The sequence below is a fragment of the Tachyglossus aculeatus genome, chromosome 22, assembly GCF_015852505.1.
Source record: "Tachyglossus aculeatus isolate mTacAcu1 chromosome 22, mTacAcu1.pri, whole genome shotgun sequence".
Taxonomy (NCBI): Eukaryota; Metazoa; Chordata; class Mammalia; order Monotremata; family Tachyglossidae; genus Tachyglossus; species Tachyglossus aculeatus.
The window spans coordinates 55,871,940-55,890,330 of NC_052087.1; the positions used below are offsets into that span (position 1 = coordinate 55,871,940).

At 53.4% G+C, this 18,391-nt stretch overlaps 1 protein-coding gene across 2 annotated transcripts in view; it reads right to left on the reverse strand.

Annotated features, from left to right (window-relative positions):
* MOB2 (MOB kinase activator 2) overlaps positions 1 to 16,655 on the reverse strand; it is an 84,860-nt gene extending 68,205 nt beyond the window's left edge. Inside the window, exon 1 of one of the 2 annotated variants that reach the window (XM_038764495.1) lies at positions 16,584 to 16,655. In XM_038764495.1, the coding sequence (XP_038620423.1) occupies positions 16,584 to 16,633 (50 nt within the window). In that variant the 5' untranslated portion in view covers positions 16,634 to 16,655. Of the gene's footprint in view, positions 1 to 15,925; positions 16,037 to 16,583 lie in introns of those variants that run through there. The other variant, XM_038764496.1, reaches the window with a different exon arrangement.
* Between the last annotated feature and the right edge of the window lie 1,736 nt (positions 16,656 to 18,391).

An 18,391-nucleotide genomic window follows, 5' to 3' on the forward strand; every position in this document is an offset into this window, starting at 1 on the left:
AAGGGAAACCAAGTCAGAAGGCGGTCAGCCCGGCCCCCGGCCGGACCTCCAGGAAGCCCCCCGCCCCAGCTCCGGCTGCTGTCGCCCGAGGCCCAGAGAGGTCAGGGTTTCACCCGTCCTCTCACCCGGAACCTCATGGAGGGTGGGGAATATCAATCAATCAATCAATCAATCAATCGTATTTATTGAGCGCTTACTGTGTGCAGGGCACTGTACTAAGCGCTTGGGAAGTCCAAGTTGGCAACATATAGAGACAGTCCCTACCCAACAGTGGGCTCACAGTCTAAAAGAATATGGGAATATGTCCGTTTAGTGCTGTGTTGTCCTCGCCCAAGAGCTTAGTCATCATCATCGTCATCATCATCATCATTCGTATTTATTGAGCGCTTACTGTGTGCAGAGCACTGTACTAAGCGCTTGGGAAGTCCAAGTTGACAACATATAGAGACAGTCCCTACCCAACAGTGGGCTCACAGTCTAAAAGAATATGGGAATATGTCCGTTTAGTGCTGTGTTGTCCTCGCCCAAGAGCTTAGTCATCATCATCATCATCAATCGTATTTATTGAGCGCTTACTATGTGCAGAGCACTGTACTAAGCGCTTGGGAAGTCCAAGTTGGCAACATATAGAGACAGTCCCTACCCAACAGTGGGCTCACAGTCTAAAAGGGGGAGACAGAGAACGAAACCAAACATACTAACAAAATAAAATAAATAGAATAGATATGTACAAGCAAAATAAATAGAGTAACAAATATGTATAGTAACAAAATAGTCCAGTGCTCCACACGCAGGAAGCGCTCAGTAAATACGACTGAATGGATGGAAAGTGACTGGAGGCCCGGAGAGGTGAAGGGAAGTGACTGGCCCAAGGTCACGCAGCAGACAAGTGGGGGAGCCGGGATTAGAACCCAGGTTCCTCGGGCTCGGTCGGCCGGGCCGCGCTCCTCCTCCTACGGGGCTCAAAGTCGAAGTGGGAGGGAGAACTGGTATTGAATCCCTACTTTACAGATGAGGAAACTGAGGCACAGGGAGGTGAAGAGACTTGCCCAGGGCCACACGGCAGACGAGTGGTGGAGTCAGGATTAGAACCCAGGACCTCAGACCTCCAGGCCCATGCTCTATCCATTAGGCCAGGCTGCTTCTCCTAGGGGGGCTCACAGTCCACAGAGGAGGGAGAACGGGCATTGAATCGCCACTTTAGAGATGAGGGAACTGAGGACCAGAGAAGTGAAGTGACTTGCTCAAGGTCACTCAGCACAGACAAGCGGCAAAACTGGGATTAGAACCCAGATCCACTAGGCCACACCGCTTCTCCTGCGGGTCTCGCAGTCTGAGGAGAAGGGAGAGCAAGTACTGAATCCCCATTTTCCAGCTGAGGGAACTGAGGCACGGAGAAGGGAAGTGGCTTCCCCAAGGTCACAAAGCAGACAAAGGGCGGAGCCGGGATTAGAACCCAGGACCTCTGACTCCCGGGTTGGGGCTCTCTCTGCTAGGGAGAGTAAACATGTTAGGGGACACGCCAAGCTTTGATGCACCAATCGGGGGGACACAATTGCCCATGACACCCCCATGGTAGGAGACCCCCAAGTTCATCTCCCTCACCCGACCCTCGCCGATGTCTCCTCGGGGAGGTGGTCTCCGGCTGGGGGGCCGGGGGACTGTTGGGGTGACGGAATCTCTGAGCCTCAGTTTCCTCATCTGAGCCTCATTCATTTCATTCATTCAACCGTATTTATTGAGCACTTATTGAGTATTTATTGAGTATTTACAGAGCACTGAGATGCGGGGAAAGTGGGCAGCGGGCCCTGGCAGACAGAGCGAGGGGCTGGGCATCGGGTAGTAGCAATAATAATAATAATAATAATAATAATAATGATGATGGTATTTGTTAAGCACTTACTATGTGCCAAGCACTATTCTAAGCGCTGGGGTAGATACAAGGTGATCAGGTTGTCCCCCGTGGGGCTCACAGTCTCAATCCCCATTTTACAGATGAGGTCACTGAGGCCCAGGGAAGTGAAGTGACTTGCCCAGAGTCACACAGCTGACAAGTGTGTATATATGTACATATGTTTGTACATATTTATTACTCTATTTATTTATTTATTTTACTTGTACATATCTATTCTATTTATTTTATTTTGTTAGCATGTTTGGTTTTGCCTCCCCCTTTTAGACTGTGAGCCCACTGCTGGGTAGGGACGGTCTCTGTATGTTGCCAACTTGTACTTCCCAAGCGCTTAGTACAGTGCTCTGCACACAGTAAGCGCTCAATAAATACGATTGATGATGATGATGAAGTGGGGGAGTCAGGATTAGAACGCACAACCCCCGACTCCCAAGCCCGGGCTCTTTCCACGAAGCCACGCTGCTTCTCGAGGTGACCCGGGTTCTCGTCCCAGCCCAGCCGCCGACCCGCTGTGTGACCACGGGCCAGTCACCGGACCTCTCTGGGCCTCAGGGTCCTCGGCAATTCATTCATTCATTTTCTTTTCATTCAATCGTATCCACCGACGGTATTTATGGAGTGTTTAACAGTGTGTGGAGCGATCAGTCAATCAATCGTATTTACTGAGCGCTTACTGTGCGCAGAGCACTGTACTAAGAGCTTGTACTAAATGCTTGGAGAGGACAACGGAACAGAGTTGGCAGACACATTTCCTGTCCACAATGAGCTTTCGGTCTAGAACAATAATAATAATAATAATAATAATAATAATAATAATAGTAATAATTATGGAATTTGGTAAGCGCTTACTATGCACCATCATCATCATCAATCGTATTTATTGAGCGCTTACTGTGTGCACTGTACTAAGCGCTTGTACTAAATGCTTGGAGAGGACAACGGAACAGAGTTGGCAGACACGTTTCCTGTCCACAATGAGCTTTCGGTCTAGAACAATAATAATAATAATTATTATTATTATTATTATCATTATTATGGAATTTGGTAAGCGCTTACTATGCACCATCATCATCATCATCAATCGTGTTTATTGAGCGCTTACTGTGTGCAGAGCACTGTACTAAGCGCTTGTACTAAATGCTTGGAGAGGACAACGGAACAGCGTTGGCAGACACATTTCCTGTCCACAATGAGCTTTCGGTCTAGAACAATAATAATTATAATAATAATAATTATTATTATTATTATGGAATTTGGTAAGCGCTTACTATGCACCATCATCATCATCAATCGTATTTATTGAGCGCTTACTGTGTGCAGAGCACTGTACTAAGCGCTTGTACTAAATGCTTGGAGAGGACAACGGAACAGAGTTGGCAGACACGTTTCCTGTCCACAATGAGCTTTCGGTCTAGAACGATAATAATAATAATAATAATAATTATGGAATTTGGTAAGCGCTTACTATGCACCATCATTATCAATCGTATTTATTGAGCGCTTACTGTGTGCAGAGCACTGTACTAAGCGCTTGGGAAGTCCAAGTTGGCAACATATAGAGACAGTCCCTACCCAACAGTGGGCTCACAGTCTAAAAGGGGGAGACACCAGGGACTGTACTAAGCGCTGGGCGGGGGGGGATACAAGTAAATCGGTTTGGACACAGTCCCTGTCCTGCATGGGGCTCGCAGTCTCCAACCCCATTTTACAGAGGAGGGCACTGAGGCCCAGAGAAGTGACGTGACTTGTCCAAGGTCACACAGCCGACAAGCGGCAGAGCCGGAATTAGAACCCATGACCTCCTCGCTCCCAGGCCCGGGCTCTAGCCACTACACCATGCTGCTTCCTAGAAGGGGAGACGGACATTAATAGAAATAAAGTTTCGAGTGCAGGGCATTGTACTGAGCGCTTGCGGGAGGACAACAGAACAGAAGTGGTAGACCCATTTCCTGCCCACGATGAGCTTTCGGTCTAGAAGGGGAGACAGACATGAACAGAAATAAGTTGTCGAGCGCAAACTGTGGGCAGAGCACTGTACTGAGCGCCTGGGAGAGGACAACAGAACAGACTCACAGACACAATCCCTGCCCACAAGGAGCTTACCGTCTACATTAATATAAGCAACACGGCATTGTGGCTAGACCCCGAGTCTGGGAGTCAGAGGACCTGGGTTCTAATCCCTGCCCCGCCACTTGTCTGCTTGTGTGACCTTGGGCAAGTCACTTCACTTGCCTGGGCCTCAGTTCCCTCACCTGTCAAATGGGGGTTGAAACTGTGAGCCCCACGGGGGGCAGGGACCGTGTCCAACCCGATTTGCTTGCATCCACCCCCGCGTTTAATACAGTGCCTGGCACACCGTAAGCGCTTACCCAATACCTTGATTATTATTACCCCAAATCACGGCTATGGACATCATAAGCGCCATGTGTGGTATGATAACTGATAACAAATCATTTAAAAATAATATAATTCTCATCTGGAAAGCAGAGAGGAGATTCTCTCCTCCTGTTACCATTGATCAATTGGTCGATGGATTGATCGATTACCTGTGAAGGGGGAGGGAGTCGATTCTCTCGGATTCTCCACCCTCGCCCCCCTCACCAGGCTGGACCTGAGCGCAGGGTGGAAACCAATGCTTGTCACACAGTTAAGCACACAATTAACGCCGTAAACAGCCCCAGCACCACACGACCCCAGAGAACAAAAATAATAATAATAATAATGGTAATCATTATGGGATATTATTAAGCCCCTACTATGTGCCAGGCACCGCACTAAGCGCTGGGGTGGATACAAGCAAATCGGGTTGGACCCAGTCCCTGTCCCCCGTGGGGCTCACAGTCTTAAATTCCAAGAACAAAAATAATAATGATAATAATGGTAATCATTATGGGATATTATTAAGCCCCTACTGTGTGCCAGGCACGAAGCAGCGTGGCTCACTGGAAAGAGCCCGGGCTTTGGAGTCAGAGGTCATAGGTTCAAATCCCGGCTCCGCCAACTGTCAGCTGTGTGACTTTAGGCAAGTCACTTTACTTCTCTGGGCCTCAGTTACCTCGTCTGGAAAATGGGGATGAAGACTGTGAGCCCTCTGTGGGACAACCTGATCATCTTGTAACCTCCCCGGTGCTTAGAACAGTGCTTTGCACATAGTAAGCGCTTAATAAATGCCATCATCATCATCACTAAGTGCTGGGGTGGATCCAAGCAAATCGGGTTGGACCCAGTCCCTGTCCCCCGTGGGGCTCACGGTCTCAAATTCCAAGAACAAAAATAATAATGATAATAATGGTAATCATTATGGGATATTATTAAGCCCCTACGATGTGCCAGGCACTGCACTAAGCGCTGGGGTGGATCCAAGCCAATCGGGTTGGACCCAGTCCCTGTCCCCCGTGGGGCTCACGGTCTCAAATTCCAAGGACAAAAATAATAATAATAATAATGGTAATCATTATGTGATATAATTAAGCTCCTACGATGTGCCAGGCACTGCACTAAGCGCTGGGGTGGATCCAAGCCAATCGGGTTGGACCCAGTCCCTGTCCCCCGTGGGGCTCACGGTCTCAAATTCCAAGAACAAAAATAATAATGATAATAATGGTAATCATTATGGGATATTATTAAGCCCCTACGATGTGCCAGGCACTGCACTAAGCGCTGGGGTGGATCCAAGCCAATCGGGTTGGACCCAGTCCCTGTCCCCCGTGGGGCTCACGGTCTCAAATTCCAAGGACAAAAATAATAATAATAATAATAATAATGGTAATCATTATGTGATATAATTAAGCTCCAACGATGTGCCAGGCACTGCACTAAGCGCTGGGGTGGTCCAAGCCAATCGGGTTGGACCCAGTCCCTGTCCCCCGTGGGGCTCACGGTCTCAAATTCCAAGAACAAAAATAATAATGATAATAATGGTAATCATTATGGGATATTATTAAGCCCCTACGATGTGCCAGGCACTGCACTAAGCGCTGGGGTGGATCCAAGCCAATCGGGTTGGACCCAGTCCCTGTCCCCCGTGGGGCTCACGGTCTCAAATTCCATTTGACAGATGGGGGAACTGAGGCCCAGGGAAGTGACTCGCCCCAGGTCACACAGCAGACAAGTGGCGGAGTCGAGATTAGAACCCGGGACCTTCTGACTCTAAGGTCCTAGCCACTAGGTAGGCCACGCTGCCCCGGGGGGCACAAGGGGATGGGGGTGGCTCAGCGTGGCAAAGAGTGCCTGGACCGGTCATTAGCACTGTTGCCAACTTGGACTTCCCAAGCGCTTAGTACAGTGCTCTGCACACAGTAAGCGCTCTTTCTTCTAGGCCACATTGCTTCTCCACCACTAGACCGTATGCTCCCTGTGGGCAGGGAATGTGTCTGAGAACTCTCAGGTATTGTACTCTCCCAAGTGCTCCTGTATCTGCAGTGCTCTGCACATAGTAAGCGCTCAATAAATACGATTGATTGATTGATTGATTGTATCGATCCGAAATTTTCGGCAGAGCTGGGATGAGAACCCAGGTCCTTCAGCGGGGCTCAGCGGGAAGAGCCCGGACTTTGGAGTCGGAGGTCATGGGTTCAAATCCCGGCTCCGCCACTTGTCGGCTGGGTGACCTTGGGCGGGTCACTTCGCTTCTCAGTTCCCTCATCTGGAAAATGGGGATGAAGACTGTCAACCCCCCGTGGGCCAACCTGATCACCTTGTAACCTCCCCAGCGCTTAGAACGGTGCTTTGCACATAGTAAGCGCTTAATAAATGTCATTATTATTATTATTATCATCATCATCAATCGTATTTATTGAGCGCTTCCTATGTGCAGAGCACTGTACTAAGCGCTTGGGAAGTACAAATTGGCAACATCTAGAGACGGTCCCTACCCAACAGTGGGCTCACAGTCTAAAACGGGGAGACAGAGAACAAAACCAAACATACTAACAAAATAAAATAAATAGAATAGACATGTACAAATAAATTAAATAAAAATAGAGTAAAAAAAAATATGTACAAACATATATACATATATACAGGTGCTGTGGGGAAGGGAGGGAGGTAAGATGGGGGGATGGAGGGGGGACGAGGGGGAGTCGTATTATTAAATACGACTGATTAATTGATTAGCTGCCCCGAGTTCTGACCGCAAATCCCACCCTAGGCTGTCAGCTCCTCGCGGGCAGAGACCGGAGCCTTCAAAGTCTCGTAAGGCGCTCAGTACAGTGCTCTGCCCACCGGAGGCTGGGAGATCCTCAAAGGGAGGGAACGAGACTGGCTGCCGCTTCTTTGGTTTTGTGGGAGGGAGCGCTCATACAGTGCTCGGCCCGCCGCTGGTGCTCCCACACGGTGCTCTGCCCACAATCAATGCCCGGGATGGTGCCCAGGCGGGAGAGAGCTCTGCCCACCGCTAGTTGCTCTGCCACGATGGGCACCTGGAACGGAGCTCACATACAGTGCTCTGCCCACAATCAATGCCCGGGATGGTGCTCGGACGGGAGAGACCTCTGCCCACCGCTACTGCCCAAAACAGTGCTCTGCCACAGTGGGCACCTGGAATGGAGTTCACACACAGTGCTCTGCCCACAATCAATGCCCGGGATGGTGCTCAGGCGGGAGAGAGCTCTGCCCACCGCTACTGCCCAAAACAGTGCTCTGCCACAGTGGGCACCTGGAATGGAGCTTACACTCAGTGCTCTGCCCACAATCAATGCCCGGGATGGTGCTCAGGCGGGACAGAGCTCTGCCCACCGCTAGTGGCTCTGCCACAGTGGGCACCTGGAACGGAGCTTACACTCAGTGCTCTGCCCACAATCAATGCCCGGGATGGTGCTCAGGCGGGACAGAGCTCTGCCCACCGCTAGTGGCTCTGCCACAGTGGGCACCTGGAACAGAGCTCACACACAGTGCTCTGCCCACAATCAATGCCCGGGATGGTGCTCGGACGGGAGAGAGCTCTGCCCACCGCTACTGCCCAAAACAGTGCTCTGCCACGGTGGGCACCTGGAACGGAGATCACACACAGTGCTCTGCCCACAATCAATGCCCGGGATGGTGCTCGGACGGGAGAGAGCTCTGCCCACCGCTACTGCCCAAAACAGTGCTCTGCCACGGTGGGCACCTGGAACGGAGATCACACACAGTGCTCTGCCCACAATCAATGCCCGGGATGATGCTCAGGCGGGAGACAGCTCTGCCCACCGCTAGTGGCTCTGCCACGGTGGGCACCTGGAACGGAGCTCCCACACAGTGCTCTGCCCACAATCAATGCCCGGGATGGTGCTCGGACGGGAGAGAGCTCTGCCCACCGCTACTGCCCAAAACAGTGCTCTGCCACAGTGGGCACCTGGAACGGAGCTCACACACAGTGCTCTGCCCACAATCAATGCCCGGGATGGTGCTCAGGCGGGAGAGAGCTCTGCCCACCGCTACTGCCCAAAACAGTGCTCTGCCACAGTGGGCACTGGAACGGAGCTCCCACACAGTGCAATCAATGCCTGGGATGGTGCTCAGGCGGGAGAGAGCTCTGCCCACCGCTAGTGGCTCTGCCACAGTGGGCACCTGCAACAGAGCTCCCACACAGTGCTCTGCCCACAATCAATGCCCGGGATGGTGCTCAGACGGGAGAGAGCTCTGCCCACCGCTAGTGCCCAAAACAGTGCTCTGCCACAGTGGGCACCTGGAACGGAGCTCCCACACAGTGCTCTGCCCACAATCAATGCCCGGGATGGTGCTCAGGCGGGAGAGAGCTCTGCCCACCGGTAGTGGCTCTGCCACAGTGGGCACCTGGAACAGAGCTCACACACAGCGCTCTGCCCACAATCAATGCCCAGGATGGTGCTCAGGCGGGAGAGAGCTCTGCCCACCGCTAGTGGCTCTGCCACAGTGGGCACCTGGAACAGAGCTCACACACAGCGCTCTGCCCGCAATCAATGCCCGGGATGGTGCTCAGACAGGAGAGGGCACTGCCCACCGCTACTGCCCAAAACAGTGCTCTGCCACAGTGGGCACCTGGAACAGAGCTCACACACAGTGCTCTGCCCACAATCACTGCCCGGGATGGTGCTCAGGCGGGAGAGAGCTCTGCCCACCGCTAGTGCCCAAAACAGTGCTCTGCCACAGTGGGCACCTGGAACAGAGCTCACACACAGTGCTCTGCTCACAATCAGTGCCCAGGATGATGCTCACCACCTCCCTCTCCCCTCAAATCCGACAGACAGACAGACTCTCCCCTCCTTCAAAGCCTTATTGAAGGCCCAGCTCCTCCAAGAAGCCTTCCCTGACTACACCCCGCTTTTCCTCTTCTCCCAGTCCCTTCTGCGTCGCCCCAACATCCTGGCTCCACACGCTTCCGCCCACCCCTGTCCTTTTATTTATTTCTCTTCCTGCCCGCCTCCCCTCTCCTCCTTGCGGGCAGGGAACGTGTCCCCCACCTCTGCTCTACCGTCCTCTTTCCAGCCCTCAGTACAGTGCTCTCTGCACACAGTGAGTGTTCGATAAACCCGATTAATTGCTCTTCCACAGTGCTCTGCCCACCTCGAGTCCCCAGGGCAGCACCCCATCCCTGTGGGTGCCCCTGTGCGTGACTTTGGGCAAGTCACTTAACTTCTCTGGGCCTCAGTTACCTCATCTGTAAAATGGGGATGACGACCGTGAGCCCCACGTGGGACAACCTGATTACCTTGTAAGCTCCCCAGCCCTTAGAACAGTGCTTGGCACATAGTAAGTGCTTCATAAATGCCATTATTATTATTATTATTATTATTATTAGCCCAGCACTTAGAACAGTGCTGGCACTTGTATATATGTACATATGTTTGTACATATTTATTACTCTATTTATTTATCTATTTATTTTACTTGTACATATCTATTTATTTTATTTTGTTAGTATGTTTGGTTTTGTTCTCTGTCTCCCCCTTTTAGACTGTGAGCCCACTATTGGGTAGGGACTGACTCTCTATGTTGCCAAATTGTACTTCCCAAGCGCTTAGTCCAGTGCTCTGCACACAGTAAGCGCTCAATAAATACGATTGATGATGAGGGCACATAGTAAGCGCTTAATAAACACCATCATCATTATTATTCTTATTATTCTTCGTGGCTCAGTGGAAAGAGCCCGGGCTTTGGAGTCAGAGGTCATGGGTTCGAATCCCGGCTCCGCCACTTGTCAGCTGGGTGACTTTGGGCGAGTCACTTCACTTCTCCGGGCCTCAGTTCCCTCATCTGCAAAATGGGGATGAAGACTGTGAGCCCCCCGTGGGACAACCTGATCACCTTGTAACCTCCCCAGCGCTTAGAACAGTGCTTTGCACATAGTAAGCGCTTAACAAATGCCATCATTATTATTATTATTATTATTATTATTATTATTATTACCCCAGCGCTTAGAACAGTGCTGGCACATAGTAAGCGCTTAATAAATACCATCATCATTATTATTCTTATTATTCTTCTCATTATTATTAAGACAGCCCCCCCCCCCCCGGACAGTGCTCTGCTCACCGGGAGCGCTTAGTACAGTGCTCTGCACACAGTAAGCGCTCAATAAATATGATTGAGTGAGTGAGCCTGGGGGTGACGCCCCGCCTCAGTGGTCCACAGTGGAAGGTCGTTCGGGGCAGGGAAGGTGTTTGCTCATTGTGTTGTACCATCCTCTCCCAGGTGTTCAGTCCAGTGCTCTGCGCACAGTAAGCGCTCAATAAATAATATCAACGGAAGGATTGATTAGGCCGGCAGTTCCAGGGCACCACCACCCTGGGTGAGGACGGGGGATCCCTTCTTGGGGTCCCCAGAGTCGGAGACCCCCTCTGCTCCCCGCTGTACACAGGAAGGAGACCGGCTGGCCTTTGTACATATTTATTACTCTATTTATTTATTCATTTTACTTGTACATATCTATTCTATTTATTTTATTTTGTTAGTATGTTTGGTTTGGTTCTCTGCCTCCCCCTTTTAGACTGTGAGCCCACTGTTGGGTAGGGACTGACTCTATATGTTGCCAATTTGTACTTCCCAAGCGCTTAGTACAGTGCTCTGCACATAGTAAGCGCTCAATAAATACAATCGATGATGATGATGAACTGAGGCACGAAGACGCTAGCGGCAGCCCGGCGGGTTGTGGACCCAGGTTGTGGTTGGCCAAGTCCTGAGGGGCACGTTCATTCATTCATTCAATTCGATCGTATTTATTGAGCGCTTCCTGTGTGCAGAGCACTGTGCTAAGCGCTTGGGGAGTCCAAGTTGGCAACATAGAGAGACAGTCCCTACCCAACAACGGGCTCACAGGCTAAAAGCTGGGCTAGGCCGGGCACTGACCCGGTGTCCTCTGGCTCGAAACATTCAGGCCACGTTTCCTTCTTCTCCTCATGAACCTCCAGCGGTTGCCCATCCACCTCCACATTCATTCAATCGTATTTATTGAGCGCTTACTGGGTGCAGAGCACTGTACTAAGCGCTTGGGAAGTCCAGAAACTCCTCACCGTCGGCTTCAAATGATGATGATGATGGCATTTGTTAAGCGCTTACTATGTGCAGAGCACTGTTCTAAGTGCTGGGGGATACAATGGGATCAAGTTGTCCCTCGTGGGGCTCACAGGCTTGATCCTCATTTTACAGATGAGGGAACTGAGGCTCAGAGAAGTTAAGTGGCTTGCCCAAGGTCGCACAGCAGGCAGGTGGCAGAGCCGGGATTCGAACCCATGACCTCTGACTCCAAAGCCCGGGCTCTTTCCACTGAGCCCTCAATCACCTCAATCACCCTTTTGACCCTCAATTGACCCTCAAATTGACCCTCAATCAGGTCAATCACACGCCGCCTGGATGCCCTGCCCCAGTGCTCAGTGCGTGCGTGCGCACACACACACACGCACACACACGCACGCACACACACACACACACACACACACACACACACACACATGACAGAGGAAACACAGTGTCATTACCGTCTCCTCAGTGGATGCCCCTGGTGGGTCCGGGGGCCGGGCCCATCTCCCCCAGCGCTCACCGCGGGGCTTGGTGCCTGTGTGCACACACAGGGGGGCCCAGCACTCAGCACAGGGCTTGGCGCGCGCACACAAACGCACACACAGACGCAACAGGCCCGAACAAAACATCTGTCATTCTCGTCCTGCGGCGGATGCCCCCGATAGGTCTGGGAGCTGGGCCCGTTGGCCCCACTGATGTTTGTACAGATTTATTACTCTATTTATTTACTTATTTTGCTTGTCCATACCTATTCTATTTATTTTATTTTGTTAGTACGTTTGGTTTTGTTCTCTGTCTCCCCTTTTAGACTGTGAGCCCACTGTGGGGTAGGGACTGTCTCTCTATGTTGCCAATTTGGACTTCCCAAGCGCTTAGTCCAGTGCTCTGCACATAGTAAGCGCTCAATAAATACGATTGATGATGATGGTGATGATGGCATCTGTTAAGCGCTATGTGCCAAGCACTCTTGGTGCACGCGCGCACATACACACACACACACACGCCTCCGACCGTGGCACCATGGGCAGAAGCAGGGCACCCGCGGTCACTGCAGGCGGTGAAGACGCTGGGCAGGATGGGGGTCGGACCCCCAGGCGGAGACCCCGATGGGCGGCGGGTGACAGTGAGGGTGGCTCTCCCCCACCCTTGCCCGTCCCTCTCAGGGGGCTTCCAGGCCTCAGGCCTCCTGGCACCATGGGGCAAAGGAGACCCTCCCTCCCGGGGGAAGCCCGAAGCCCCCGAGTCTGCCCCCTGGCCCACTCCCCCACCTCGCCCCCAGCTCTCAGGGTCCATGATGCCCACCTGGGCCCTGGCAGACGGACCCCTGGACGGACCGTCCGCACGGGACTGGGCCGGGGAAGGGGTCCGAGCTCAGACCCCCGCCCTGATGGACCGCCATGGCCTCCCCACACCCACCCACCTGATCCGGGGGCACACCCACCCTGAGGAGGGCGGGGGTCTGGGAAGGAGTGTGCCCAAAACACACCCATGAACAGACTGTGAGCCCGTTGCTGGGTAGGGACCATCTCTATATGTTACTGGCTTGGACTTCCCAAGCGCTTAGTCCAGCGCTCTGCACACAGTAAGCGCTCAATAAATACGACTGAATGAATGAATGACTTCCAGGGGCCGGACACCGTAATAATAATAATGGCACTTATTAAGTGCTTACTATGTGCAAAGCACTGTTGTAAGCACTTGTGGAGGTTACAGGGTGATCAGGCTGTCCCACGGGGGTTCACAGTCTTAATCCCCATTTTCCGGATGAGGTCACTGAGGCCCAGAGAAGTGAAGTGGCTTGCCCAAAGTCACCCAGCTGACAAGTGGCGAAGCCGGGATTTGCCCCCATGACCTCTGACTCCAAAGCCCGGGCTCTTCCCACTGAGCCACGCTGCTTCTCAAGAAGACCCTCCCCAACTCAAGGACCGCCCCCCCTCCGGCCCAGAAGCCCCAAGCGCCCCCCAGGGTGGCTGGCGTGGCCCCCCCCACGCGACCTCTGCCAGCCTTGGGGCCTGGGCCCTGCAGCCCTCCTGGTTCTGCCAGTCAGGCTGGGCCCTGCGGAGGGAGGGGAGAGGAGAGGGCCAAAGGGGCAGGGCTCTGGGGGGCAGGACTCAGGGGAAGCGATGCCCTCTGCCCACCAACCGCTCCGGTACTCGGGGAAGGAGCAACCCCTGACCGCACCCTCTGACTGTGCCCTCTAAACAGCCGCCCCCCGGCCCTGCTCTGCTCTGCCCACCCGCTCCCGGGGCTGGGGCACTGAAGGTGCCTTTTGACTGCCCCCCTCTCCGGTGCCCAGGGGAGGGCTACCCTACACCCCCTCCTCTGCTCTGCCCACCCCTTCCTGGGACTGGGGAAGATGTGCCCTCCAACTGTGCCCCTCCAGTGCCCAAGGAAGGGTTACCCTCTAACCACCCTCTCCAGTGCTCGGGGAAGGAGTACCCTCTGACGGCCCCGTCTGGGGCTCAGACCGCACCCTCTGACTATGCCCTCTAAACACCCCCTCCTCTGCTCTGTCCTGCCCAGCCCCTCCGGGGCTGGGGAGGGGGTGCCCCCTGCCCCCCTCCACTAGTGCCCAGGGAAGGGGTACCCTCTAATCACCCCTCCGGGGCTCAGACCGCACCCTCTGAATCTGCCCTCTAAATACTACTAATAATAATGGTATTTGTTAAGCACTTACTATGTGCAAAGCACTGTTCTAAGCGCTGAGGGGATACAAGGTGATCAGGTTGTCCTACGAGGGGCTCACAGGCTCCATCCCCATTTTACCGATGAGGGAACTGAGGCCCAGAGAAGTGAAATGACTCGCCCAAAGTCACCCAGCTGACAATTGGCAGAGCCGCGATTAGAACCCATGACCTCTGACTCCAAAGCCCGGGCTCTTTCCACTGAGCCATGCTGCTTCTCTACATGCCCCCTCCCCTGCCGTGCCCACCCCTTTCAGGGACTGGGGAAGGGGTAATAATAATAATAATAATGACGTTTGTTAAGCGCTTACTATGTGCAAAGCACTGTTCTAAGCGCTGAGGGGCTACAAGGTGATCAGGTTGTCCCACGGGGGGGCTCACCATCTTCACCCCCATTTTACAGATGAGGGAACTGAGGCCCAGAGAAGTGAAGTGACTTGCCCAAAGCCACCCAGCTGACAGTTGGCAGAGCCGGGATTTGAATCCATGACCTCTGACTCCAAAGCCCGGGCTCTTTCTTCTGTCCCACCAACTTGTACTTCCCAAGCGCTTAGTACAGTGCCCTGCACACAGTAAGCGCTCAATAAATACGACTGACTGATTGGTTGATTGAGCCACGCTGCTTCTCTAAATGCCCCCTCCCCTGCTGTGCTCACCCCTTCCTTTCAAGGCCCTACTGAGAGCTCTCCTCCTCCAGGAGGCCTTCCCAGACTGAGCCCCTTCCTTCCTCTCCCCCTCGTCCCCCCTCCACCCCCCATCTTACTTCCTTCCCTTCCCCAAAGCACCTGTATATATGTATGTATGTTTGTACGTATTTATTACTCTATTTACTTATTTTACTTGTACATATCTATTCTATTTATTTTATTTTGTTAGTATGCTTGGTTTTGTTCTCTGTTTCCCCCTTCTAGACTGTGAGCCCGCTGTTGGGTAGGGACCATCTCTCTATGTTGCCAACTTGTACTTCCCAAGTGCTTGGTACAGTGCTCTGCACACAGTAAGCGCTCAATAAATACGACTGATTGATTGGGGAAGGGGGTGCCCCTGCCCCCCTCCACTAGTGCCCAGGGAAGGGGTACCCTCTAATCGGAGCTTTGCCTATTGTAAACGCTTAATAAATGCTATCGTTAAGACTGTGAGCCCCCCGTGGGACAACCTGATCACCTTGTAACCTCCCCAGCGCTTAGAACAGTGCTGTGCATGTAGTAAGCGCTTAAATGCATAGAGAAGCAGCGTGGCTCAGTGGAAAGAGCCCGGGCTTTGGAGTCAGAGGTCATGGGTTCAAATCCCGACTCTGCCAAGTGTCACCTGTGTGACTTTGGGCAGGTCACTTCACTTCTCTGGGCCTCGGTTCCCTCATCTGTAAAATGGAGATGAAGACTGTGAGCCCCATGTGGGACAACCCGATCACCTTGTAACCGCCCCAGCGCTTAGAACAGTGCTTTGCACGTAATAAGCGCTTCATAAATGCCATCGTTATTTATTATTATTTATGAATCGTTGTTACTGCTGTCAAATCCCGGCTCTGCCAAGTGTCAGCTGTGTGACTTTGGGCAAGTCACTTCTCTGGGCCTCAGTGACCTCATCTGTAAAATGGGGATGAAGACTGTGAGCCCCCCGGGGGAACAACCCGATCACCTTGTAACCTCCCCAGCGCTTAGAACAGTGCTTTGCACGTAGTAAGCGCTTAATAAATGCCATCATTATCATTATTATTAGTAATAACCACCCTGCCCAGGGCTCAGGCCGCACCCTCTGAATGTGCCCCGTAAATGCCCCGCCCCCTGCGGTGCCCAGCCGTTCGGGGGGGTGGGGGAAGGGGGCTGCCCCCTGCCCGGGGCCTCCGCTCACTCACCCCATGAGCCAGTCCATGGCGACAGACCGACCGACCGACTGGAAGCCCACTGCTGGGTAGGGACCGTCTCTCTACGTTGCCAACTTGGACTTCCTAAGCGCTTAGTCCAGTGCTGTGCACACAGTAAGCGCTCAATCAATACGACTGATTGATTGACGGACGGGCAGTCCTGACACCCCGCCGGCGGCGGCGGCGGCGGCGCCGGAAGTAAACACACGCCCGCCCTCGGCCGCCCCGCCCCACAGCCCGCGCGCCGCCGGAAGTGACCTCACCCGCCCCGCGGGCACCCTGGGAAATGCAGTTCTCGCCCACGGGCCGCCGCCGGACGTGACGTCACACGCCCACCGCGCCCCGCGAGCACCCTGGGAAATGCAGTTCTCGCGCCAAGGACGCCGCCGGACGTGGCGTCGCACGCCCAACACGCCCCGCGGGCACCCTGGGAAATGCGGTTCTCGCGTCAAGGACGCCGCAGGTCGTAACGTCATACGTCCACCACGCCCCGCGGGCACCCTGGGAAACGCAGTTCTCGCGCCAAGGACTCCCCCGGACGTGACGTCATAAGGCCACCGCGCCCCGCGGACACCCTGGGAAATGCAGTTCTCGCGCCCAGGACGCCGCCGGACGTGACGTCACACGCCCACCACGCCCCCGCGGGCACCTTTGGAAATGCAGCTCTCCCCCACGGGCCGCCGCTGGTCGTGACGTCATACACCCATCACGCCCCACGGGCACCCTGGGAAATGCAGTCTCGCGCCCAGGACGCCGCCGGACGTGACGTCATACGCCCACCGCGCCCCGCGGGCACGCTGGAAAATACAGTTCTCGCCCACGGGCTGCCGCCGGACGTGACGTCACACGCCCGCCACGTCCCGCGGGCACCCTGGGAAATGCAGGTCTCCCCCACGGCCCGCTGCCGGATGTGACGTCATAGGCCCACCACGCCCCGCGGGCACCTCGGAAAATGCAGTTCTCGCTCCAAGTACGCCGCAGGACGTGACGCCATACGCCAACCACGCCCCCGCGGGCACCCTGGGAAAGGCAGTTCTCGCTCCAAGGACGCCGCCGGACGTGACGTCACACGCCCAACACGCCCTGCGGGCACCCCGGGAAATGCGGTTATCGCAACCAGGACGCCGCCGGACGTGACGTCATACGCCCACCACGCCCCGCGGGCACCCTGGGAAATGCAGTTCCCGCGCCCAGGACGCCGCCAGACGTGACGTCATACGCCCACCACGCCCCGCGGGCACCCTGGGAAATGCAGTTCTCGCCCACGGGCCGCCGCCGGACGTGACGTCTAGCGCCCCCCCCCCCCCCCCCGGGCCATTCTGGGAAATGGAGTTTCCGCGCCTCGGCCGCCACCAGATGTGACATCATCATCATATCATATCATCATCATCATAATGATGGCATTTGTTAAGCGCTTACTATGTGCAAAGCACTGTTCTAAGCGCTGGGGGGGGATATAACATGATCAGGTTGTCCCACGTGGGGCTCACAGTCAATCCCCATTTACAGATGAGGTAACTGAGGCTCAGAGAAGTCAAGTGACTTACCCGAGGTCACACAGCAGACGTGGCGGAGTCGGGATTCGAACCTATGACCTCTGACTCCAAAGCCCGGGCTCTTTCCACTGAGCCACGCTGCTTCTCTAATAATAATGACGGTATTTGTTAAGCGCTTACTATGTGCAAAGCCCTGTTCTAAGCGCTGGGGGGATACAAGGCGATCAGGTTGTCCCACGTGGGGCTCACAATCTTAATCCCCATTTTATTCACTCATTCATTCAGTCGTATTTATTGAGCGCTTACTGTGTGCAGAGCACTGTACTCTGTATGAATTTATTACTCTATTTTATGTGTGCATATTCATTCTATCTATTTTATTTTGTTACTATGTCTTGTCTTGTTCTCTGTCTCCCCCTTCTAGACTGTGAGCCCGCTGTTGGGTAGGGACCGTCTCTATATGTTGCCAACTTGGACTTCCCAAGCGCTTAGTACAGTGCTCTGCACACAGTAAGCGCTCAATAAATATGATTGAATGAATGAATGTACTAAGCGCTTAGTACAGTACTCTACACACAATAAGGGCTCAATAAATACGATTGAATGAATGAATGAATGTACTAAGCGCTTAGTACAGTGCTCTGCACACAGTAAGCGCTCAGTAAATATGATTGAATGAATGAATGAATGTACTAAGCGCTTAGTCCAGTGATCTGCACACAGTAAGCGCTCAATAAATACGATTGAATGAATGAATGTACTAAGCGCTTAGTACAGTACTCTACACACAATAAGGGCTCAATAAATACGATTGAATGAATGAATGAATGTACTAAGCGCTTAGTACAGTGCTCTGCACACAGTAAGTGCTCAGTAAATACGATTGAATGAATGAATGAATGTACTAAGCGCTTAGTCCAGTGATCTGCACACAGTAAGCGCTCAGTAAATACGATTGAAT